Genomic DNA, 26,257 nt, shown 5'->3' on the forward strand with positions numbered 1-26,257 from the left:
TTTAAATCTCATTTACTCATGTTAAAAATCAAGTGCCGTGCTTAAATACAAGTGCTACACAAACTGCACTTCTCTTTTCTGTTCTTTAATGTCTCAAAAACCTGAAAAAACTCACAGGTCTTTGACATAAGGTTATTTAAGACCATTTTAAATCTGTGGGAAAGCTGAATAAAGCCTAATCTCCAAAACCATGTTCAACTTTATTAATATTATTCTGTGGGTCAAACTTTAGAGATTTTGCCTCTGTGTGACTATCAGTGATTTAATATTGATAATATTATTAATATACTTATGATATAGAGTAAAAAAAAAGTTATATATATATATATATATAAAACTTTTTCAAAATGATGTTTACCAGAGCAAGGAAATTTTCACAGCAAGTCTGATAATATTTTTTCTTCTGGTGAAAGTCTTATTTGTTTTATTTCGGCTAGAATAAAAGCCGTTTTTAATTTTTAAAACACCATTTTAAGGTCAAAATTATTAACCCCTTTAAGCTAAATTTTTTCCCGATAGTCTACAGAACGAACCATCATTATACAATAACTTGCCTAATTACCCTAACCTGCCTAGTTAACCTAATTAACCCAGTTAAGCCTTTAAATGTCACTTTAAGCTGTATAGAAGTGTCTTGAAAAATATGTAGTCAAATATTATTTACTGTCATCATGGCAAAGATTAAATAAATCAGTTATTAGAAATGAGTTATTAAAACTATTATGATTAGAAGTGTATTGAAGAAACCTTCCCTTCGTTAAAAAGAAATTGGGGGAAAAATAAACAAGGGGTCTAATAATTTATATATATATATGTACATATGTAAATATGTATATATGTATATATATATTAGGGCTGCTCGATTTTGGGAAAAATCATAATCACGATTATTTTGGTCATAATTGTAATCACGATTATTCAAAACGATTACTGTTAAAGTCAAAATTATTAGCGCTCCTGAGAATTTTTTTACAAATAAATATTTCCCAAATTATGCTTAACAGAGCAAGGAATTTTAACAGTATTTCCTCTAATATTTTTTCTTCTGGAGAAAGGCTTTTTCTATTTTTATTTTGGCTGGAATAAAAGCAGGTTTAAATATTTTGAAACCCATTTTAAAGTCTATATTAGCCCCCTCAAGCAACATATTTTTTGATTGTCTGCAGAAGAAACTACTGTTCTACAATGACCTGCCTAATTACACTAGTTAAGCCTTTAAATCGCACTTTACATCTGAATGCATTTATTTTGAAAGATATCTAGTCAAATATTATGCTGTCATTATGACAAAGATCAAATAAATCAGCTATTAGAAATGAGTTATTAAAACTATTATGTTCAGAAATCTTCTTCCCATTAAACAGAAATTGGGGCTAATATTCAAGAGGGCTAATAATTCTGGCTTCAACTGTATATGTACAGTTTTTTCCACCCTGCAAAGGAAAGAGAAATAAATACAATAGAATAAAGATATGAAACAAACTGTGCTTTATGCATCTTAACTGTAGGAAAAACATAATATAATAACATATTATATAATATGTTCACCCCATTTTAAAAATGAATATTTTAATCCATTTCTCAGTGAATATAGTTCATATATTTTGGTGTATTTGAACAGAACAGACTTATTAAACTAATATATTTATTCAAATAATATTTCAGTTACCAAACTTTAGAAATATATTTTATTATCTTTAAAAAAAAAAAGATAATACATTTAAAATCATGCAAAATATCAGAAAAAAAAAGATTTTAAAGTTTATACATTTGTTTTGTTTCTCTTGAATTTTGCTGTTTTTAAATATTTTACTTTAATATTTTTCTCTAACAAAAATTTGGGTGTACTATTTTTGGACTGTCATCATACATTATTTTGTTAGATTAGCTCCAGATTGCCTTTAATACTGACTAATCTAATGTATATGCACAAATATTGTAAAGCTTCCTATAGAAAATAATCATTTGAAAGAGAGATTTGTGGGGGTGTACTCATATATGTTGATCATTTGATCAAATGAGCACAGCGTTGGTAAAACAGAAATAAAAAATCTTTCCCATCCCAAACTTTCAAATGGAAGCTGCCACGAAGCAAAGTCATACTTGCGAGATTTGTCCTTCTTTTCACCCACAGCGGACAAACCAAAGCTAATTCCATTAATCTGACATTGAGAGATGAGCTTATCAAACTGAACTGAAGTCAGAAGATGTCTTTCCACACCAAACCACACAGGCTCGGGTTGCTCAGTGAACAAGTGACGAGAGCGAAAAGCAAAAGAGCGGCATTGTGCAAGCTCAGCAGTAAAAGTGTAAGCGGAGAAAGACTCTCAGATTCAGACGGTAAAGTTCATCACAGATCTGCTGATGCCAGAACACTCACGGGTCACCCTGAGACACGGACAAGAACAAACATCTAGCTGGAGATACGTGCCTCCGCATTTAGAAGAATACATTGCTCCGTGTACATGTCATTGCACGTTTCTGATAACAAATACACTAGAGGCCGATGTCTACATTTATTGTGAATCAGAGACACAGTTGAAGTCAGAATTATCAGCCAACCCCTGTATATCTTTTTCCCCAATTTCTGTTTAACGGAGAGAAGATTTTTTCAACACATTTCTAATCATAACAGTTTTAATTTCTTTCATCTTTGCCATGATGACAGTGCATAATATTTGACTAGATATTTTTCAACATACTAGTATTCTATTAAATCAAACTTAATAAAACTAGACTTTTGGGCATTATAATTTTACACGCTATGTAAATTTTTCGATTTACGCACATTATTTTTCAATCAGTGACCACGGTACATTTGGCGGGAAATGTTTTTCTGATTTGCGTATAGTATTGCGTATTGTATTGCGGTCACAGATTGAAAAAATAATGCGTATAAATTAAAAAAATTCACATCGCTTGTAAAATTATAATGGGTTTAAGCGAAAACTAAACAGAATAAGAAACAATCACGTACCGAAATCAAAAATGAAAAGACGTTTAGACAAAATCCATTTACTTACTTACTACTTACTAGACTTTTGGGCATTATAATTTTACACGCTATGTCAAGTTTTTGATTAACGCACATGATTTTTTTAATCCGTGACCACAATACATTTGGCGGGAAATGTTTTTTTGATTTGCCACCAAATGTATTGCGGTCACAGATCGAAAAAATAATGTGCGTAAATTTAAAAATTGACATCGCGTATAAAATTATAATGCGCAGAAGCAAAAACTAAACAGAATAAGAAACAATCGCGTACCGAAATCAAAAATGAAAACACGTTTAGGCAAAATCCGTTCAACCGCTTATATATGAATATTTTGTGTGCTTACTAGACTTTTGGGCATTATAATTTTACACGCTATGTCAATTTTTTGATTAACGCACAAGATTTTTCAATTCGTGACCACGATACATTTGGCGGGAAATTTTGTTTTGATTTGCCGCCAAATGTATTGCGGTCACAGGTCAAAAAAATAATGCGCGTAAATTGAAAAATTGACATCGCGTATAAAATTATAATGCGCAGAAGCGACAACTAAACACAGAATAAGAAACAATCGCGTACCGAAATCAAAAATGAAGCCACGTTAAGGCAAAATCCATTAAACTGCTTATATATAAATATTTTGTGTGCTTACTAGACTTTTGGGCATTATAATTTTACACGCTATGTCAATTTTTTCAATTCGTAACCACGATACATTTGGCGGGAAATATTTTTCTGATTTGCAGCTAAATGTATTGCAGTCACAGATTGAAAAAATAATGCGCGTAAATTGAAAAATTGACATCGCGTGTAAAATTATAATGCGCAGAAGCAAAAACTAAACAGAATAAGAAACAATCGCGTACCGAAATCAAAAATGAAAACACGTTTAGGCAAAATCCGTTCAACCGCTTATATATGAATATTTTGTGTGCTTACTAGACTTTTGGGCATTATAATTTTACACGCTATGTCAATGTTTCTATTTACACACATTATTTTCAATTCCTGACCACGATACATTCGGCGGGAAATATTTTTTTGATTTGCCGCCAAATGTATCGTGGTCACAGATTAAAAAAATTATGCGCGTAAATTGAAAAATTGACATCGCGTATAAAATTATAATGCGCAGAAGCGACAACTAAACACAGAATAAGAAACAATCGCGTACCGAAATCAAAAATGAAAACACGTTTAGACAAAATCCGTTTAACTGCTTATTTATGAATATTATTTGTGCTTACGTTTTTCCTCTTCGCATTTGTTCCAACCTTTTGCGCTTGCGTTTCAAAACATGCAATTCAAGTTTTATTTAAATCACAGGCGGGCTTCAGCATCATCATTGATCCACTAGCCGAGATTGACAATTGCTCCTCTAGCCAATCAGATGAAGAGAAAGTTGATATCACACCATCGCCACTTGTATTTTTTGATCTGCGACCACAACACTTTAGGCGGGAATTAGATTACATAGCATTCAGCTTAAAGTGACGATTAAAGGCGTAACTAGGTTAATTAGGCAAGTTATTGTATAACAACGGTTTGTTCTATAGACAATCAAAAAACAATATTGCTTAGGGCGGCTAACAATATTGACCTTAAAATTGTTTTAAAAAAGTTAATAACTGCTTTTATTCTAGCCGAAATAAAACAAATAAGACTTTCTCCAGAAGAAAAAATATTATTAGACATACTGTGAAAATTTCCTTGCTCTGTTAAACATCATTTGGGAAATATATAAAAAATATATAATAATAATAACAATAATAATAATAATAATAATAATAATAATAAATAAATAAATAAATAAATAAATAAATATTAAGGTCAATATTTTTAGCCCCCTTAAGCAATATTTCTTTGGATTGTCGACAGAACAAACCACTGTTATACAATAACTTGCCTAATTAACCTAGTTAAGCCTTTTAATGTCACTTTAAGCTGAGTATCTTGAAAAACATCTAGTCAAATATTATGTGCTGTCATCATGGCAAAGATTAAAGAAATCACTTATTAGAAATGAGTTATTAAAGCTATTATGTTTAGAAATGTGTTTACAGTAAACTTCTCGCCGTTTATAAACAGAGGTGTTATAATTCAGAAGGGGTAATAATTCTGACTTCAACTGTATATGTGCTGTGAATGTGTTGCATTTAATATGATTAAGGATGCTGCAAAGAAGAAAGCCAAGCGATAAATAAATTCAATCCTCCTGAGATCAGGATCTTACCTGGAGAAGGTGTTTCTTGCGTAGTGCATGATGCTGTCGAAGTCGTAAACCTCTCCGAGTGAGTCCACCTCTCCAGGCTCCATCTTCAGGAAGTTGTACTCCTGTCCTATGAGAAGAAACCAAAAGTAAGACTGAGACAGAAGGCTATGGCAATATTTTCATCATTATTTGATGGTTTGGCCATTATTACACTGCATTTGTTTGATTTCTTTCAACACATTCCTGAACATAATAGTTTTAATAACTCACTTCTGATAACTGATTTATTTTATCTTTGCCATGATGACAGTAAATAATATTTGAGTAGATATTTTTTCAAGATACTAGTATTCAGCTTAAAGTGACATTTAAAGGCTTAACTAGGTTAATTAGGCAAGTCATTTTTAGTCAGACTGAAAAAATTGCTTAAGAGGGCTAATAATATTGAACTTAAAATGTTTTTTTTTTTAAAATAGAAGAAAAAATATTATAGGAAATACTGCGAAAAATTCCTTGCTCTGTTAAACATCATTTGGGAAAATTACAAGCTGGATAATATTTTTGACTTCATCTCGATAACGTATACAATTTTGGAAGTAACTTGTCTAAATGTATATTGTTACGTTAACAATATTATTATTAATATTATATTATAAATAAACAGATTTGTGTTTTGTTTATGCATTTGGAGCTGATGTTGTGTTGCGCACTGTGGAGCATGCGCAGCTTTCTCCCTCTCTCTCTCTCTCTCCCTCCCTCTAGAGCTGCGCTTGATTGTGGACCAGCTGTGTTGCATGTGGGAGCGTATATAAGCTGGAGGAGAGGAACAATGTAGGGATGTTTCTGCTCGGTGCAGGTCGCAAATCTCCGTCGTCGTTGCCGCCGCTGTCTTCCAAGCGTCTCCTATCTCCTGCCCCAGATTGTTGGTTGACTTGGTGTGTTAATTGATGGATTTCTTTAACTGACAATTTAATTGTTTTCTAAACGGCTCGCTGTTAAATCTGAGCCTGTTTGCTTTTCACTGATTAAATATATATATATATATATATATATATATATATATATATATATATATATATATATATATAATATTTAGGTTAAAAACAGAACCGGTAGGTTGGGAATTGCCATTTCCTTTAAAACGTTTTCTTCTGGTTTGTGGCAGCGAGGGAGAGAGGGAAGTTAGCTGTAATTTTATTTGGGGTACTTTTATTTGAGCAGGTAAGTTAGAATTATTTCCCCGCAAGTTAGCTGTCTTTTTGTTTATTATTTTGGCCTGGATTTCCTTCCGAAGAGATGCTTCTATCTTTGTTGTCTAAGAAAACAACAAACCGTGTTACTACTTGATAAGCGTTGTGATCATTGTGAGTTGGGACAGGAGAAGGGGAAAACCCTAAATTGAGTACTTGAGTTTATTTATTTGTTTATTTACACTTGTTATTGTTCCCACCAACCCTGGACTGGTCGGGACGTAACAATATCGAGAGCATTCAGTAAATAACAGAACTCTGAGTCTAGTATGCACTTGGAAGATTCCCTAGTATTCCAGGCTGCTTTGCACAGCAATAGGACATACTGTACTGCGTCAGCAAATTTCAGTAAAGTGCACGCGTATTGCATGGCTGACGCAGACACGCACCTCTCAAAAAATGTAACTACACGATAGAAGGAAAGATGAATGCAGCGATGTACAGAGACATCCTGAATGAAAAACTGCTTCAGAGTGCTCTTGACCTCAGACTGGGGCGACGGTTCATCTTCCAGCAGAACAATGACCTAAAATATCAATGGAGCGGCTTCACACAACTGGGTGAATATCCTTGAGTGGTCCAGCCAGAGCCCAGACCTAAATCCTATTGAACATTTCAGGAGAGATCTGAAAATGGCTGAACACCGTCACTTCCCATCCAACCTGATAGAGATTAAGAGGTGCTGCAAAGAGGAATGGGCACAAATTCCTAAAGACGGGTGTGCCAAGCTTGTGGCATCATATTCTAGAAAACTTGAAGCTGTAATCGCTGCCAAAGGAGCATCAACAAAGTATTGAGCAAAGGCTGTGAACACTGATGTACGTGAGATTTTTCAGCTTTTTTATTTTCAATAAATTTGCAACAATCTTAAAAACTCTTTCTTCAGATTGTCATCATGGGGGATTGTGTGTAGAATGTTGAGGAAATAAACTAATTTAATGCATTCTGGAAAAAGGCTGTAACATAAAAAATAAGGAAAAAGTGAAACGCCATCAATACTTTCCAGATGCACCGTAAATACAATATTTTATAGGCTACATCATGAGTGAACTGCTAAAGCCACAGACACTTTCTTCCATGCAAATGCACAGATCTGCTTTTATTAGGATTAGTCAGAGCCTATGAGGACATAATAAGATCCATTTCCACAGATAAGCCAGTATTTCAGGCTATCTTTCATGTTCATTAATGTTGCCTAAAAGGTGTGAAGAATGCAGGGCTTTACATCAGTCGGGGCGCAGCTGCTCCACAGTCAAAATATGCTACACTTGAGCTATTTCAGGAGTATAGGGGCCGCTGAGGGCGGCACGGTGGCTCAGTGGTAAGCACAGCATGAAGGTCACTGGTTCGAGTCCCAGCTGGGCCAGTTGGCATTTCTGTATGGAGTTTGCATGTTAGTGTCCCTGTGTTAGTGTGGGTTTCCATGGGTGCCCCGTTTTCCCCCACAGTCCAAACACATGCGCGATAGGTGAATTGAATAAACTAAATCGGCCAGAGTGTTTGAGTGTGTGCGAATGCGAGCGTGTATGGGTGCTTTCCAGTACTGGGTTGTGTCCGGAAGGGCATCCCCTGCGTAAAACATATGCTGGAATAGTTGGCGGTTCATTCCGCTGTGGCGAACCCTGATAAATAAGGGACTACGCTGAAGAAAAATGAATGAATTCCCACTTAAAGGGATAGTTCACCCACAAATTTAAACTTGGTCATTATTTACTCACGTTTCACCTCACAAAAATGAATATTGACTCATTACATAAACTAACCCTCAATTGGTGGTTTCAAACCGTAATGGGTTTCTTGTTAAACACAAAAGAAGATATTTTGTAAAATGTTGGAAACCTGTAACCATTGACTTCCTACAATGGAACTCAATGGTTACTGGGTTTCAGCTTTCTTCAAAATATCTCCCTTTGTGTTCAACAGAAAGAAAGAAAGGTATTAAGGTTTGGAACCACTTGAGGCTAAGTTAACAGTGAGTCAATTTTCATTTTGGGGTGAACTATCCCTTTGAAGCATTTTTGACTTCCTCTGGAAGATGTCAAAAGTGGACAAGTCTAAAATATCTCACACCCTTGTTGCTATTGGTGATTCCCAATATAAACAATATGAAGTTTTGGAGAATTTGATATCTCCTATTCAAAGGCATAGAGGCAAAGATGTGATGTGCTGAGTGTTTCTTTTGTTTTTTCATATTGTGACGCAGTTCCTAGAGAAACAGAATGTTAAACGGGCAAACAGTGGGCGTGGCTTGTTTTTTTCTACTGCGAGTTGATTGGATGTAGTAAAGTAGGCATTCTATTATGAAAGATCGGGAAAAGAGTTGGAGAGTTATTACAACCTAAAGGCTCCTACACACCGGGACGCTTTTCGTTTGCGTTTATCGTCAGCATTTTACGAGACGTTTTCCCGTATTCAAACCAAAGCGATTTTCACTGGCGTCAAGCGGAAGAGTATGCAAAATCACTCCTTGACGTTAGATGGCGCTACGCAACTTTAAGCTTCTGACACCCGCTTATAACACAGAAGAAGAGGAGGAGAGGAAGTTCACACGCTTGTTGGTAAACTTACTGGTGACTCGAACAAGCATGGATGATTCAAGTAGCTGCTCTTGCTCTGGCGATGAAGAAATGATTATTGTTCAACAGATTAATAAGCAGCTGCACGTTCATATCGCCTCTCGGCATCTTCTTCAATGTGCGCTCGCATTGACAGTTTTGCGCTTGAGCGCCTCCAAGTGCTGTTTACTGTAACTTCAGCAGCTCCGTGCACATGAGCAAAAGTGCCGATCTGATTGGTGGAGAAGATTTTGACGCGGCGCGTCAAAACAAAAAAACGAGCATGAGGCGTTTTTTTTTTTTTAAATGAAGCTTTTGCGCCTGCCGTTTTGTGCGTTGGTGTGCATGATCACATTGACGCCCGTAATTTAGTCGCGAGGCGTTAAACGTCGACGGAAAACAGGAGCAAAAAAACGTCTCTGTGTGCACGGGCCTTAACAGATTACAACCTCCTGCTCCCCATTTCTGTTCATTGTATTAACAATTTCTTTTTGGATTTTCGAATCGCACCTTCTGATTGGTTCTTGGGATATAGCGGCTTTTAGCAAGAGGCGTTTAGCGGGTTTCGCAAACAAACTGTTATTTCTGAATGCGCTAACGCTGGGATTCAGATGATTAGAAGCAAATCTATTTGTTGACACTACGTGGCTAAAGCATTTACTCAATGTCATTAGCTCATTTTTGCCGGAAGTGGCGTTTAGCGGCTTTTGCATCTGAACTCTTTATATATACTATTTATTTATTTCACAGCAAGAAGGTCGCTGGTTCGAGCCTCGGCTGGGTCAGACGGCGTTTCTATGTGAAGTTTGCATGTTCTCCCTGCGTTCGAGTGGGTTTCCTCTGGGTGCTCCGGTTTCCCCCAAAGTCCAAAGACATGCGGTACAGGTGAATTAGGTAGGCTAAATTGTCCGTAGTGTATGAGTGTGAATGAGAGTGTACGGGTGTTTCCCAGAGATGGGTTACAGCTGGAAGGGCATGAGTTGCATAAAAAACACATGCTGGATAAGTTGGCGGTTCGTTCCATTGTGGTGACCCCAGATTAATAAAGGGATTAAGCCGAAAAGAAAATGAATGAATGAGTATTTTTTGATGTTGAAAGCTGCAGGTACAATATCAGCGAGATGTCCTTAGATTACATATTAAGTCCTTCAAACTAAAAACAAAAAACATCGATCAAAGTCCAATAATGAGCACGAAAAACAATTTAGTTGGAGCTTTTGGAAAACACAAGCTCTTGGGTCAAAGACCCTTATGTGCTCCGTTCTTATCAAGAGGGCTAAATGTTTGTTGGCTGGACGTGATGACCCCTTCAGCTGATTCAGGAGCTTGCTTTAATATTAACTTTAATGTATATTGTGTAATGTAGCTGTTTGTGGAGGTTAAAGGTTGGCAAATTGCAGATAAATAGAGTTTTTTTATTTTTATTTTTTTTATCGTTAATACTGTAGAGCAGTGGTTCTCAAACGTTTTTCACCAAGTACCACCTCAGAAAAAAATTGTCTCTCCAAGTACCACCAAAATGAGAAGTATTGAAGTACAGTAGCGCAGTACGCCCAGTAAAGCAGCTACAACTCTACACAATTAAAAAACGTGGCAGATTACATCAGAAATATAGGCTATATGTCATTTATGACATATTAAAATCATAATTTTTGATAAATTTTGAAATGTGTGTAGCATGTACATGACATATTTCATTCCTCCGCGTACCACTAGAAGGAAGCCTGCGTACCACTATTGGTACACGTACCACAGTTTGAGAACCACTGCTGTAGAGCTTTTAAACCATACTACAGTAAAGTACTTGAATGAATCTGTTTTTGGTAATTCTATAGTTGCTACAGTAATTTAAACAACCCAGCAATGTATTAAAGTTCCCTTAAAGTACACATGAAATCAAAACGAACCATGTTGATTTTGTTAGCTCACATTGCTAGTTTTGTGGTGAACAATCTGTGCGTGTCGTTAAGAAAAAAAAAACAATAGTTTGCCCTTGTAATCTTTAATTGAAATCTGAAAATGCGCTAGCTGTTTGTTTTCAGTTCAATTCTCAGATTAGGTCAGTCTAAGGTATTGGGCGTGGCTAACATACTTAACCGCGCCCCTCCAGCTGTCAGTTTTGACAACAAACAGAAATGGTGAGCAGGAGGAGTCTGTAAGGCTGTAATAACTCTCCCCAGATCTTTTTGAATGAAATGCCAACTTAACTACACCCAATCAGCTCGCAGTAGAAAAAATAAGCCACGCCCACTGTATTCTCATTTAATATTCCATTACTCTATGAAGTGCATCACAATCTTACCTGCCAACAGTCCCATTTTTCTCAGGAGTCTCCCGTATTTCAGACCTATCTCTCGGAAATCTCCCCAACCCCCCCTTCTAAGCTTTTTGGTTCAGTCCGGCTAGCTTTTTGGTTCAGTCCCCATGCGCACCGAACCCAAGGTGCAACTATCTTCATACCCGCTGCCCGCACTTCACTTCGCGTGCACCTTTCCCCTCGCTCCTCAGTTTGTGCGCACCAACCACCCACCACCGCCCCCCAGGCCGTCCCCGCTCTTCACTTTGCGCGCACCCCCAGAGAAAACCTCCCGGATTTTATGATCCGAATGTTGACTGGTATGATCACAGTGGTTGCAGCTTCTGGTTCATGTGGACTTTAAAAGGACTTTCACCGCTGTAAAATGTGAGTATTTACTATAAACACTTTAGTGTTTTATTATGTGGGTTGAGCACAGATCATGTGATCTTTCCCTACAGTTTTTTTCTCCTACCTGGCTGAATGTTGTCTCGTATGATACTGACGTGTTCGTCTCTGTCGGGTCGCGTGTGCTCATGCCAGAATCCGATCACGTGTCCGAGCTCATGCACCACAATTCCAAACTTATCGCAGTTTTTCCCGATGGATATGGCCTGCGGACCCCCTCCTCTGCGGCCCACGTATGAACAGCACCTGAGGACAGCGCAATAAACACTACAGTTAATATGCAAAGAACACAATCAAGTGCAAAATTCATTATTTCATTGATGACAGAATATTTATAACATTAAAAAATACTGTTTATTAGTCTACTTTCATTAATTAGGTCAACCAGGGTAAATATCGTCCAACTAATATTTAATCTTTATTTAATACTTTAATTTACTTGTCTCTTTTGAAAAAAAAAACTAAAACCATAACTCTAAAACGATTTTGTTACATAAAATAAAATAATACAAAATAATATAATTAAACTGAATAAATAAAACTAAATAATAAAATTTAATTGAACACATTAAATTAAACTAATTAAATTAAATTGAGTACATTAAAATTAATTAAATTGAAAACATTAAATAAAATAAAATAAAAATATTCAAATGAAAAAATATTAAACTGAAACAATAAAAAAAATAATTAATTATAAAATAAAATAAAATAAAATAAAATAAAGAAAAATTAAATAAAATAAAATAAAATAAAATAAAATTAAATAAAATAAAATAAAATAAAATTAAATTAAATTAAATTAAATTAAATTAAATTAAATTAAATTAAATTAAATTAAATTAAATTAAATTAAATTAAATTAAATATAGTGCATCTGGAAAGTATTCATAGCGCTTCACTTTTTCCACATTTCTTTGTTACAGCCTGATTCCAAAATCCCTCAGCCAAAGTCCAAAGTGGTTCAGTATTATCCCCTTCAAAAAAAAAAGAGCGCCTCACGATCCAAAAGCCACCATGCGTTAATTGCATTTTTCTTCCTTTAAATAAAATAAAATAAAATAAAATAAAATAAAATAAAATAAAATTGAATAGAATAGAATAGAATAGAGTTGAATTGAATTGAATTGATTTGAATTAAATTGAATTGAATTAAATTAAATTAAATTAAATTAAATTAAATTAAATTAAATTAAATTAAATTAAATTAAATTAAATTAAATTAAATTAAATTAAATTAAATTAAATTTAATTTAATTTAATTTAATATAGTGCATCTGGAAAGTATTCATAGCGCTTCACTTTTTTCCAAAAGAAATATTACTCAACAAACAAGAAGGAAATATCACTTAACAAAAATATTACTTTAAATAAATCTAAATTATATTAATTATGAAATAAATGATGTTCAATGTATGAAAGTTTCCTGTAATAGTCATTGCAAAAAAAGCTTTAAATTCTCTACCCGAGTGAAATACTGCTCTTATCTTGCATCACGTGGCATGTTTTTGCAAGAACTGGTCTCTTTTCCACAACACGCGAGCTAGCGGAGTTACAGACTGAAGCGGAGCACAAAGTCAACTCGAACCAAATGTCATGCCCGGTTTGTTTTGTAAGTTTGCTCAGAGCTACGTGTTGCAAAACTCACAGAGAAGCTGGGGTGCCACAACAACACACAATCCCACAATCCCTTTCTGTCAAATGTAGAAGAAATACTGCAGAGACACACACACACACACACACACACACAAACACACACACACACACAAACCCGCATGTGCAGTCTGTGTGGGTGCAAACGATCAGTCTTTAATTACAGAGCAACCAGAGGCTCCATCCAGAATCTCTGCCTTGAACTTGAAGTGGACTGAACACACACACACACACACACACACACACACACACACACACAAATGAACAGACAGACCCATATGCTCAGATACAAAAGCACAAACACACATTCAGAGACAGACAGACACACACTACACTCAAAGGCAGACAAACACACAGATAAGCATACAAACACATAGATGCACACACATGCTGCACATACACAGACATGCACAAACATACACAATACACATATGCAAACAAACAAACAAACACACATAAACAGATAAACGCACAGATATGCACACAAACACACACACACACCTTAAAGGGACAGAAACACACAAATAAGCATACAAACACACATGCACACATTCTCACTTTCACATGCACACACAAACACACACACACAGACCCTAACTTATACATACAAACACAAAACACACACACAATTTCAAACACACAGACATGTACACAAACATGCAATACACACATAGGCACATAAACACACACACACACCCACACACACACAAACAGAGAGACAGACACAGACACAGACACAGACACACACACACACACAAACACACACAGAAGCACTTACTCTCACAAGCACAAGCACAAGCGCGCACACACACACAAACAGAGACAGAGACAGACACAGACACACACACACACACACACACACACACACACACACACACAGACACACACACACACACAGAAGCACTTACTCTCACAAGCACAAGCACACACACACACACACACACACACACACGCACACACACACACAGAGGGAGAGAGACAGACATAGACACACACACACACACACAGAAGCACTTACTCCCACAAGCACAAGCACACACACACACACACACACACAAACAGACCCTAACTTACACACAGAGACAAACAAAAAATGTAGACACACACACATTTCACAAACATTCAGACATGTACACAAACATACATACATGCATACATACATACAAACACACACCCACACAACACACATATGCAAACACACGCATCATACACCAAATACACACACGCACATAGAAGCACGCACACACACACAAACACACACACAGGAGCTCATTAAAGCAGTGTGTGTGTGTGTGTGTGTGTGTGTGTGTGTGTGTGTGTGTGTGTATGTACGTATATATGTATGTATGTATGTATGTATGTATGCGTGTGTGCGTGCGTGCGTGTGTGTGTGCGTGCGTGATTGCTCCGCCTGCAGTGGCACATAAAGGCCCCCTGTGCCTCCTCAGAGTCCAGAATGGCTGGCACAGCTGCTATATTTGCTATATTTCCAGCAGTTTCCCCTCACTGGCGACCGCAACGGCACGTCTGCTTCAACAAAGCAAACAGCAGGTCACATTTGTCTCTGTCAGTGTGACGGACTTTACTCATTCTTGACTCAGTTGTGTATTTGTGTCACTTTTTGTGTCACAATTTCCCCAACTATTGTTTATTGATTATTGGCAAAATCGTTTTAAAGGCGACCTATTATGTAAAAATCACTTTCATAAGGGGTTTAAACACAGTTGAGTGGTAAGAGTGTGTGAATATAACCAGCTACTAATGCTTGGGATGTATTCATTTCGTTCTGATAATCACACTTTGATCGACATTCTCCACTTGTATGTGTCATCAGAGAGGAAAGCCATATTTCATATGACAATTTCACATTCAAGCGACATTTAAAGGGGCGGTCCACCCTAAAATAAACAATCCCTCACTATTTACTCTCCCTCAAGTGGTTTCAAACAGTTTCTTCTGCTGAACACAAAAGAAGATATTCCACTGAAAACCTGTAACCACTGACTTCTAAACAAATACTATGGAAGTCAATGGTTACAGGTTTACAACATTCTTCAAAATATCTTCATTTGGGTTCAACAGAAGACAGAAAGTCAAGGGCGAGTAAATAACGACACAATGAATAGTTCGAGGGGTGAACTAACCCTTTAAGGCTGTTCAACGTAGCTTATACTTTTCAGAATCACCCGGGTGGTCTTGTGGGGGTCTTTTGAGTCGAAACAAGCATCTAAAAAGAGCAAAATAAATCCTGTTTTCCAGAAGACAGAAGCAGATTAAGAGCGAGCGCGCCAGCATCCAGCGGATGTGACCGTCAAGCTGAGCTCTGAACTTGAAACATCCACGGGGAGCCATTGTGCGAGTGAAAAACACACACGCTCAGGTGACAGTGACACAGACCTCCGCCACGCACTCCCACACACACACACACACACACACAAGTCTGTCTGCTGGCACACAAAGCAGATAAGCAGGAACGAAGAGGATGGAAAACCACTTGAGCGATAAATCAGGAAGAGGCCGAAAAGAAAAGAGTGAAAAGCGTGCGCTCCACATGAGTTTAATTCCTTCCTGGACGAGGCAGAGGTTTCATCCTCCTGCTGTGGAAACTCGCTCACATTAGCCATGTTTCTATCTAAAAAAATGCTGAAAGGGGACCTGTTATACACCTTTTTCATTCATCTCCGAGTGTGTATGTGAAGTTTTAGCTCAAAACACCGCACAAATAAGGTTATATAACTCTTTGAAACTGCTCCTTTTAGGCTTTGATCTTAATTGTGGCATTTTGGTGACTGTCGCTTTAAATTCAAATGAGATGGTGCTCTTTTTAAAAGAGGGCGGAGCTATACATGCCTATGCGTCAGAATATTGGCAGATTTAACACAAGAGAACTGTCCTATGCTAATGAGATGGTCACTAGTGGGCGGGGCTTTCCTCCTCTGATGACACGTACAACAGGAGAACGTCAATCGATAGGTGCGTTCGACATGAAGCACAGCTGCAGTCAGTGATCAATGAGATTAGCCGAGCGCAGGCGGGGGCGGAGTTGAAAGCGGAGCCGTCAAGCCGGACAGCTGGACACTTCGGGGCTCAAAGTGGCTGCAGTCATGATGACCGATCACATGGCTTCATCATCATTTTTTATTTATTTGTATTTATAACAACAAAACATTTTCAAATAAAACAGAATACAGTCTCTACCAAGTGTGCCGCAAGCCTGCGTTTGAGTGAAGGTCTCGGCCGTTAGATCGCCCCCTGGGGGCTGGCTGCAGTACAAGTCATAAAGCCCGCCTCCTCCGTGTTAATGAAGGAGACTTGAGCCCAAATAACAAAAATTATTACACTTGCAATAAAATGTCCCGAAAGATGGTTCTGGTCGAATAAGGCACTGGTTATTGTGCTGAAATAGGTGCAGATCTTCATTTTTGTTTGTTTTTAGCAGTAATTTAATGCTGGGTGTGTCATCGTGATTGACAGCTGTGATTGACAGTTTCTCAAAGCAGTGCGTCTGAGCTTCGGCAGGAGACTGAAGTGTTATTATTCGATTTCTGTGTTATTTTACCATGATAAAATGAGTTCAGCAGTAAACTATAGTTTCTGACATACATGATCCTGGTGGAGCACTGTTTATTCGCTAAGGTCAGGGCTTTTTTCGGGTTTTATTAGTTTGCTGATACACGCCTAACCACCCAGATAGCAAAATAAACTCGGGCCAGTTCGGGCTAGATTCTCGCCTGCCGGAGACTTACCCCTCAGAGCTCAGACTGACTGATCTGCTGGATCTACTCCGGATGCCTGGACTCACTGTCCGATTCCAGCCCGAGTCAATCGAGCCAGATGCGGCGGCTGAGCGAGCCGGCGCTGCCGCATGCGAGCCGGAATCAGCCCACGACGCTGCGAGTAGGTTATGCGCTGCGGCCTGGAGCTGGCGCGATTGAATATATAAAACCCTCATATTTGTTAACGTTATTACATTCATTTGTGTTGATATGAAAGCAAACGCATGCTGAGAAGTTCGGGGGGCGTGATTGATTTTACATAAAGCGTTTGGTTGGAAGCTCGACTCTGCTCATTTTCGCGGCTCCTCCTCTGGCTCCATCAGACAATCCTTCTGCGCATGTCAAGGCTCCAATTTCAGCAGTCTTTTGCGACAGTTTGTGCCCGTCAAGCAGGCGTTTTGCCCTCAAGGCGTTCAATGGGAAAAGGGGCTGTCGCGTCGTCCATATTTTTTACAGTCATTGGTCTCTACAAACTATAGTTCGTACAATTTTAAACAATAAAGGAGAATTATGAATAACATATAACAAATGCATGAGAGAAATAAGAGGAAATGAGAGGGTAATATAAACATACAAAATACAAATGAACAGGTCTATTAAATACAAAGCAATAAGCACAACTCTAGGAGTTTAAACATCACTTTAGGCTAATACTTCTTGTTTGAATATGCTAAAAAGGGGTTTACATTTATGTACATTTATAGATATACATTTTTCCAATGTAAAGCGCAAAACAAGGTGTTTTGATTAAGTCTTAATAAATAAGATTATTCTGGATAATGAAAGCATTTTCAAAAAAGCTCTTTAATCCAAAAAGATTGAACAAAAGGTCAAATAAGTGAGCTACACTTTAAGCAGATGTTTCCCAGAAAGACCAGGTATAAACGGCGAGACAGGAAATAAAATATATTCTTATATTATAATCATAAAATCATTTTATAATTATTTAATAAAATAGTTCTTTAACTTAATTTGTTAAAAAAGCTTTAGGGTGACAGGATCAACCATGATGATTATTTTGTTTCAAGTCTGTAAGACTTATTTTACTTAATATTTAGCTTATTCACTAAAATACATCATTTAAATCGTTCATTGAGCTGAATGCAGTAAATAGTCTGTATAAAAAGGTTGAAAATAAACCTGCGCAAACAAGCTAACTTTTATGACCAGATTATTTAACAAAAGATGAATACTGCAGTAAAATATTTGGGTCACACTTTACAATAAGGTTCATTAATTAATGTTAATTAATGCATTTACTAACATGAACAAACAATGAACAATACATTTACTACTGTATTTGTTCATGTTAGTTAACGTTAAGTAATGAAAATACAGTTGTTCATTGTTAGTTCATGTTAACTCATGGTGCATTAACTAATGTTAACAAGCATGGACTTGGATGTTAATAATGCATTAGAGTAAATGTTCAATTATGATTAACAAATGCTGTACATGTGTTGGTTATGATTAGTTCATGTTAGTAAATGCGTTAACTAATGAACCTTATTGTAAAGTGTTACCAATATTTGTAGTCTTTTAATAAGCAAGATGTGTACAGGATAGAAAGGGTGTGAAAAGTGAATTGTTTGTTTTGAAACTTTTGAATCGGAATTTGTCCAATTATAAACTCGAAATACACGTGTTTGTTGTCATGTGGTGAACTCGGCCAATCGTGTAATATCGGCGTCGTCATCAGAGCTCCTGCAGCCGCTCTTCAGATGCTGCACTGGCTGAATCAGCCGTCTGATCTCGGAGCGTTTTCGCAGTACTTTTATGCCACATGTGACAGTCACGTGTTGTCGGCGCAGCATCAATCCGGACTAGATTCCTAACCAGCATGCACCGCTTTAAGACAGATTTCGATCTGCGCAGCGCTGCATGAACTCGAACGCACCTAAAGTGTTTCTGCAGACTGTTTTAACCAAGGGTGACTGTTAAAAAAAGTACTGAAATAACTTTTACCACTTGAAGCTGGCTATATTCACAGATCACAACGCAATATTTCAGTACATTTAAGACTTTTTAAGCCCTAACATGTAGTTTTAGAGATTTAAGACGTTAAGGCTTTTTACGACACCCTGGGTAGCTATACCTGAACAAAGGAAAATTAAGACCTGTTAAAATAAAAAAGATTGAAGGCCTACAACACAATATTTTACTATATTTAAGACTTTTTAAGGCCTAAAATTTAGTTTTTTTTAGATTTGAGAGATTTTAAGACTTTAAGATCCTGCTGACTCCCTAATACAGCTTTGCTCAAGTCTTATTGGCATCTTTAAATGGAAACAATGCTATTGACAGGAAACTCTTAAAGGGTCACGAAACACCAAAACACATTTTTTGAGCAGTTGACAGTCGTATATGTGTCCTACACTGCAAAAAACACTATTAGGACACCTATATTTCACTAAAAAGTGTAAATTGGTTGTTTTTGCATTTTTTTAAGCAACTAATTTTTGAAGCTGCGTCACGGTCATGAGATAATAGCGTGTATTCCAGCGTGCAGACTGGACGTCTGTGCCAGAGTGGGCCTTATTATGTCTCCGAGTGTGCTGCATTAATGCATGAGTAAAGCTTGGTTCAAACCAATCAGCGTGCTCTATTGTGCAACTTCATTAATATTCATTACTGTCACAGTGTTTAGACGGCAGAGACGCCACGTTGTGTTGGCAAAAAAAGCGTGAAGTGTTGCTTTTATAGTTTGCTGCAGTTAAGTTTTGTTTTCATTTTATCTCTGTGAGAGCGCAGCTTGACTCACGTATGAATTAACAGTGTACGCGACACTCGACAACAACAACTTAAGTGTCTAAGGAGGAACATGGTTTACCTGAGAGCTGTTCTCATCAGCAAACGCTGAGATCCGGATTCGCTTGTAGTCTCCTCTTAATAAAGACGCGGCTCTAGTTGCTGGTGATTATCCTGTCTCTACAGATTTGGTAAGTGAGCGACCAGTGCTCTTTGTTTTTTCAGTTTGTTCGTATCGAACAAACTATTGCACTGAGTGTAAACATGTTAGCACCACAACCAAACTTTAACCTCGTGAAGGATTTTCACCGCATTTTGTGACCGGAATAACCAGCCTGATCTCACGAGAAAATGTAAGTATTTTACGTTTTGCCAGTTTAGTGGCTAATTCGTATGAATTCGTACGAGTTCAGTCGTACGAAATGGTACGATTTTAAAAAGGAGGCGCCTGACCCCACCCCTAACCCCATCCGTCATTGGGGGATAAGCAAATCGTACTAAATTGTACGAATTAGATCATACGAATTCATACGAATTAGCCAATAAATGAAAAAGTTACGAATTGCCGTGAGATTGTGTTGGAATAACACATGCGGCTTTCTGACGCTACCTGCCGAGTGCATCCAAGAGAAATGCTGAGGTTTTTTTCTCTCATTCGCCGTGCGGTATCAAACATTGCATGAAAAATACACGCTTAGAGCAGTTCCTCGAATCAAATATCTTGTTTGTCGCGAGGGGCTTGAATGAATTCCCTGAATGAAAGAGCCAAACTGCAGTTAAAGTCCACCATTTAATAATTTGGCAAATAATTCGACTACAGATGTCCATGTAAACAGTCACTTTCTCCCCTGTGTGTGTGTGTGTTTTGACTCTGAAACTCAGTGCGCCCAAATAGACACTCCCACACCATCCCTCGTTTGTTCCTCCGACACTCCCCCCTAAACAGAGCTGGACGCGCCCACTTTTCGGACTTTTTCCAAAGTAGAGGTGTGAATCCATTTCATGGCCCTTTAACAGGACACAAACACTCACCCACACGGCCGGTAGGTGAAGACGATGTAGCTTTCTTCTGTCGTTCTCTCAATGAACGTCACACATGTGTGTTTCTCCCAGTGCCTCATGGCCTGTCTGAATATGGCTCTCTGGCTACCTGTACAACACACACACACACACAAAACACACACACACATGGAGACAGGGACTAGAAGTGAGCAGTGTGACAGTGGAAGTGTGAAAAGAGGAAAAAAAGTTACACATTAATTAATTCAGTGTGTGTTTGTGTGTGTGGTTATTAGTCTCGGTGTACAAGCTCGGCACTTTAAACTAGCACACAGTTGCTGTAAAACTATACAAAGACACAAATGATTGTGTACTCTCTGCTTGGTCTGTGTCCGAGTCGTACATGTACGGCTGAATGCTGATCCTCTTACTCATGCTGCTTCTCTCTGTCTGCCTGTCTGTTGCCAAACACAGAGCGGAGGAGCTCTTGGCTCCGCCACTTTGTTACGTTGGGCGGGAATTTGAAACTAATTTTCATGTGAAGCAACACGCCCCTAAAACAGTGAGCTGTGTACACGCCACCAACATGACACTTTTTAACACATTATAATAAAAAAATCTGAACTGTGTTTTGAACTGGACCTAAACTGGCACACTCAGAACAACCATAATATTAATATTAAATTTAAAAAAAGGGGTAAACGATGTGCCCTTTAAGGTTTTAAGACTCAACGTGTGTGTATGTCTTACCGCTGAAGTTCCCGCTGATAACATAAGGAATGACGCCTTCAGGCCACACTCTCTCAGGTCTGGACGTCGCCGCCCTCCTCCTGCGATGGGACCCCCTGCTGGACGCTGTAGTGTTTACACTCGTCTCATTCGACAGTGAACCTACATTGAGTTACCGGGGTTAATAATGACACCGTTAGTTTGAAACATCCTCATCACAGGTTTCAGTAAAACATTCAAACTTCAGCTTACATTCAAACTTCTCTATTTTACAATTACATTTCAAGAGTTCACACTTAGCTGATGACTGATTATAAAGCTTGTTTGGTATGCTGTCCCAGGAGAGAGCCCTGAGCTCATAAGATCCTCGAGCCCGGGGCTCCCTCCTGTTTGCAAGGCGAGAGGGGAGTTTGAGCCCAGGTAGATCTCGAGAACTCCCCTGCTGTAGTAGATAATGAACAGAAAGTGATTGCACCTTCTAGCATGTCTATGGTGCCGATTTGGATTAGTCAATTAACTTAAGTTGCATGTTTTTGGACGGTGGGAGGAAACCGGGGAACCCGGTGAAAAACCCATGTGAGCATGGGGGAGAACGTGTAAACTCTGCACAGAAATGTCAACTGGCTTGGTAAGGACTAGAACCAGTGACGTTCTTGCAATGAGGCAACAGTGCTAACCACTGGGCCACCGTGCCACCCATCTAAAAAAAGGAGGAGGAGTAGGGGTGGAATGGGGGATTCTTCAAAATGACGATGGCTGTTATATGGAACTTAGGGTATTTATAGTGGCTTAGGAATCGTCTGATTGGTGAATCATAAATTGGACAATGTGGGACCAGCTGCAAGCAATCATAAGCATGTGATCCTCTCAAAATTTGTTTATAAATTAACTTCACTTAAATCAATGTGGTGTTTCAAAAAAGGCCCGTTGATGCGAAAGTTCTTCCTTTAAGGTCTAGTGCTTTGAAATGTGCGTTTTTTTTCCCAAGCAAGATGTAATCTCAGCTAAAACATGAGTTTAGTTGCTCGCAGTATGTGTCGTTGCGTGTTTCATAACAACATCTCCATTTTACGATTAATTTAAAATCAGTGTGGTGTTTCAAAAAAGGCCAGATACAGCGAAAGTTCTTCGAAAAAGGTCTAGTGCTTTGAAGTGTGTTTTTTTTTTCAAACAGGACGTAATCACTTGAGTTTCAGTTGGTCAGAGTACGTTTAGTTGCACGTTTCAGATGACGCAGTCTACATTTTTGTGAATCTGTAAAACATTACTAATGGTGCGTTCACACTAGGAGTGGATGAAGCGTCAAACACGAGTGATTTACATGTTAAGGCAATGCAAAGACGTGAATAGTCATCCTGCTGCACTATTCGCGCGAATGAGGTGGTGCGATTTGCGTGAATTTAGCTGCGCAAATTGAGCGTTTTTGCACGTTTGACATGCTTAATGTACAAATCGCGTGAAATGCTCGAGTTGGAAAACCTAAACTTTATCGGGCATTCGTGCTGCATCAACCGATCAATAGCTTGCTCTAGTTTGGGCATGATTATGACATAGCGCCGACACCTGACAACAGCTCATCAAACTGGGCTCGGCTCAGCACCCTTCAAAGCTTCTATCATCCAGGTACAGTTTCTGGAGGAGTTGATGAACTCACAGAGCATGATGCACCTCCAAAAGGATCTAGTGGATTCAGACACGGCGTCGAACGAATCTACACTGTTTTTCAGCCTTCCTAACGCCCCATTCACATGGGCCCTCAGCCTCGATGGTTCCTATTCACTTTGAATGGGTGACGTCAGGCGTTGCTGAACTACATTGTGGTTCCATCGGTGCCACTTCAGTGGCGTTGCAAGCTGCAGAAGTTGGGACTTTCTCAACTTTTCAAGCGCCGACGGAAGCGTCAGCCAATCAGGTGTTTCAGCCATGCACACAAAGCATAGCTACTCTTTCGATAAAGTCCATGTTAGCCTTTTAGCAATGAAGCTAGAGTCGCCAGGCAGACAAAAGCCCCGCCCATGACGCACATGCGTGTCTATTGTGAATTTCATACACTAATTAAGTGAGTAAACTCAAAATGTTAATGTGTCTATTTTGCGTGATTTATTCGCGCATTATGCGCCTGGTGTGAACACCCACCCTATTAGGGTATGTTTTGAACACGTGCAAGAAACACGTTCTTCTTGCACACACCAATAAGAAAAGAGGGGCTTGTCATTTGCTAATTTGTGGTTAATGTTTTTTTTTTAAGTGAGTTGATAACGTTAGCTCACATCGTTAAATAAACAATTACAATATTATCATAGATGCACACCCCTAATTCATATGTTGAACTTTGAATGCCAACTCCAACACACTCACACACACACACACACACACACACACACACACATACACACACACACACACACACACACACACACACACACACACACACACACACACACACACACACACACACTGATATACAGAGCTAAACAGACTTGTCTGATCTGAAGCTGAATTCTGTCCCTTGTTCCCTTTCCTCATCATCTCTGGCTTTTTTCCCTCCTCTGCAAACTTTCCATTCTTCTGGGGAGAAAAATATCATAAAACCGGAGGCTAATTATGAGGAAAAATTGCTGTCTTTTTGCGAGATCCCAGTCGGCCGCTGTGTTTGGGAATGTGGGAACTGTTTTCTTGACAGGCTTTTCTCTGTTGGTTTAACAACGCATGGCTTCAACTTCTCTTCCTGAGTCTCTGCGTGCCAATTAAGCCCGACACGAAGTTTATATAAACCAGGCCTATACATGCAAACACACACACACACGCTCACGCGCAAGACACAAAAATATACGCACACACACTTACCCGTGTTGGTGTGGTTCAGAATTGTGACCGTTCTGTCGGCTAAATTCACAATGCGGTCGACTGTAAACATGCGCATATCTTCCTCATCCAGCGCAATGTCTCCAAGATAAGCCACTAGAAGAGAACAATCAAACAAATAAAGAACAATGAAATAAATAAATAATATATCACACACACTTCAAACTTTAAACATTTGAATTAGGAAGAAATTAACACTTTTAACCGGCAGGAAGCATTTGACTGAACAAAGTGATGTAAAGCGTTTACAAAGTAATAAAAATAGATATTTTAACATTAAATGCTGCTATTTTTGGACTTATGGGACTTTTTGGACTTGTTGGATGGATGGATGTTTTGGACTTGTTCTTGTTGGACTTTTTGAACTTTTTGGACATGTTGGATGGACGGACGTTTTGGACTTGATGGGCTTGTTGGATGATCGTTTTGGACTTGTTGGACTAGTTGGACTTTTTGAACGTTTTGGATTTTTGGACTTTTTGGATGGATGAACATCTTAGAATTGTTGGACCTTTTGGACTTGTTGGACTTGTTGGATGGGTGGACGTTTTGGTACCTGATAGACTTGTTGGATGGATGGACGTTTTGGACTTGTTGGAATTGTTGAATGGATGGACATTTTAGTAATTGCTGGACTTGTTGGATGGATGGAGTTTCTGGACTAATTGGACTCAGACTTTTTGGATTTTTGGACTTTTTGGATGGATGAACGTTTTGGACCTGTTGGACTTTTAGAATAGATGGACTAGTTGGACTTTTTGGATAGATGGATGTTTTAGACTTGTTTGAACTTGTTGGATGGATGGACTTGTTGGACTTTTTGGATGGATGGATGGATGGATGGACGGGTTTTTTGGACTTGTTAGACTTTTTGGAATTTTTGATAGATGGACGTTTGGACTTTTTGGATGGATGGATGGATGGATGGATGGATGGATGGATGGATGGACGGGTTTTTTGGACTTGTTGGACTTTTTGGATAGATTGACTTGTTGGACTTTTTGATAGATGGACGTTTGGACTTGTTGGACTTTTTGGATGGATGGATGGATGGATGGATGGATGGATGGATGGATGGATGGATGGATGGATGGATGGATGGATGGATGGATGGATGGATGGATGGACGGGTTTTATGGACTTGTTGGACTTTTTGGAATTTTTGATAGATGGACGTTTGGACTTTTTGGACTTGTTGGACTTTTTGGATGGATGGATGGATGGATGGATGGATGGATGGATGGATGGATGTTTTGGACATGTTGGATGGATGAGCGTTTTGGACTTGGAATTTTTGGATGGATGGACTTGTTGGACTTTTTGGAATTTTTGGATGGATGGACGTTTTGAACATGTTGGACTGGTTGGATGGATGGACTTGTTGAGCTTGATGTATGGATGAATGGATGTTTTGGACTTGTTGGATTTTTGCATAGACGGATGTTTTGAACTTCTTGGATGGATGGACGTTTTGGACTTGTTGGACACGTTAGACTTGGAGTTTTTGGACTTTTTAGACAGATGGATAGATGAACGTTCCTAATTACCTTAACCTGACTAATTAACCTAGTGAAGCCTTTAAATGTCACTTTAAGCTGAATACTAGTATCTTGAAAAAATATTTAGTCAAATATTATGTGCTGTCATCATGGCAAAGATAAAAGAAATCAGTAATTAGAAATGAGTTATTAAAACTATTATGATTAGAAATATGTTAAAAAAATATCTCCGTTAAACAGAAATTGAAAAAGAAATATACAGGGGGGC

General features: G+C 38.3%; 1 protein-coding gene across 3 annotated transcripts in view; it reads right to left on the reverse strand.

Annotated features, from left to right (window-relative positions):
- The window catches only part of bmp1a (bone morphogenetic protein 1a), a 129,854-nt gene that overhangs the window by 58,067 nt on the left and 45,530 nt on the right, over window positions 1–26,257 (reverse strand). For all 3 annotated transcript variants that reach the window (XR_012383809.1, XM_017357365.4, NM_001040037.1), the window contains 5 exon segments: window positions 24,473–24,586; window positions 21,647–21,787; window positions 20,930–21,047; window positions 11,788–11,966; window positions 5,233–5,338 (listed from right to left, as the gene is read on the reverse strand). Coding sequence is in view for 2 of the 3 variants with exons in the window: in XM_017357365.4 (XP_017212854.1) it covers window positions 5,233–5,338; window positions 11,788–11,966; window positions 20,930–21,047; window positions 21,647–21,787; window positions 24,473–24,586 (658 nt within the window). In the remaining variant the exon portion in view is untranslated.

The sequence above is a fragment of the Danio rerio genome, chromosome 8 (assembly GCF_049306965.1).
Source record: "Danio rerio strain Tuebingen ecotype United States chromosome 8, GRCz12tu, whole genome shotgun sequence".
Classification (NCBI taxonomy): domain Eukaryota; kingdom Metazoa; phylum Chordata; class Actinopteri; order Cypriniformes; family Danionidae; genus Danio; species Danio rerio.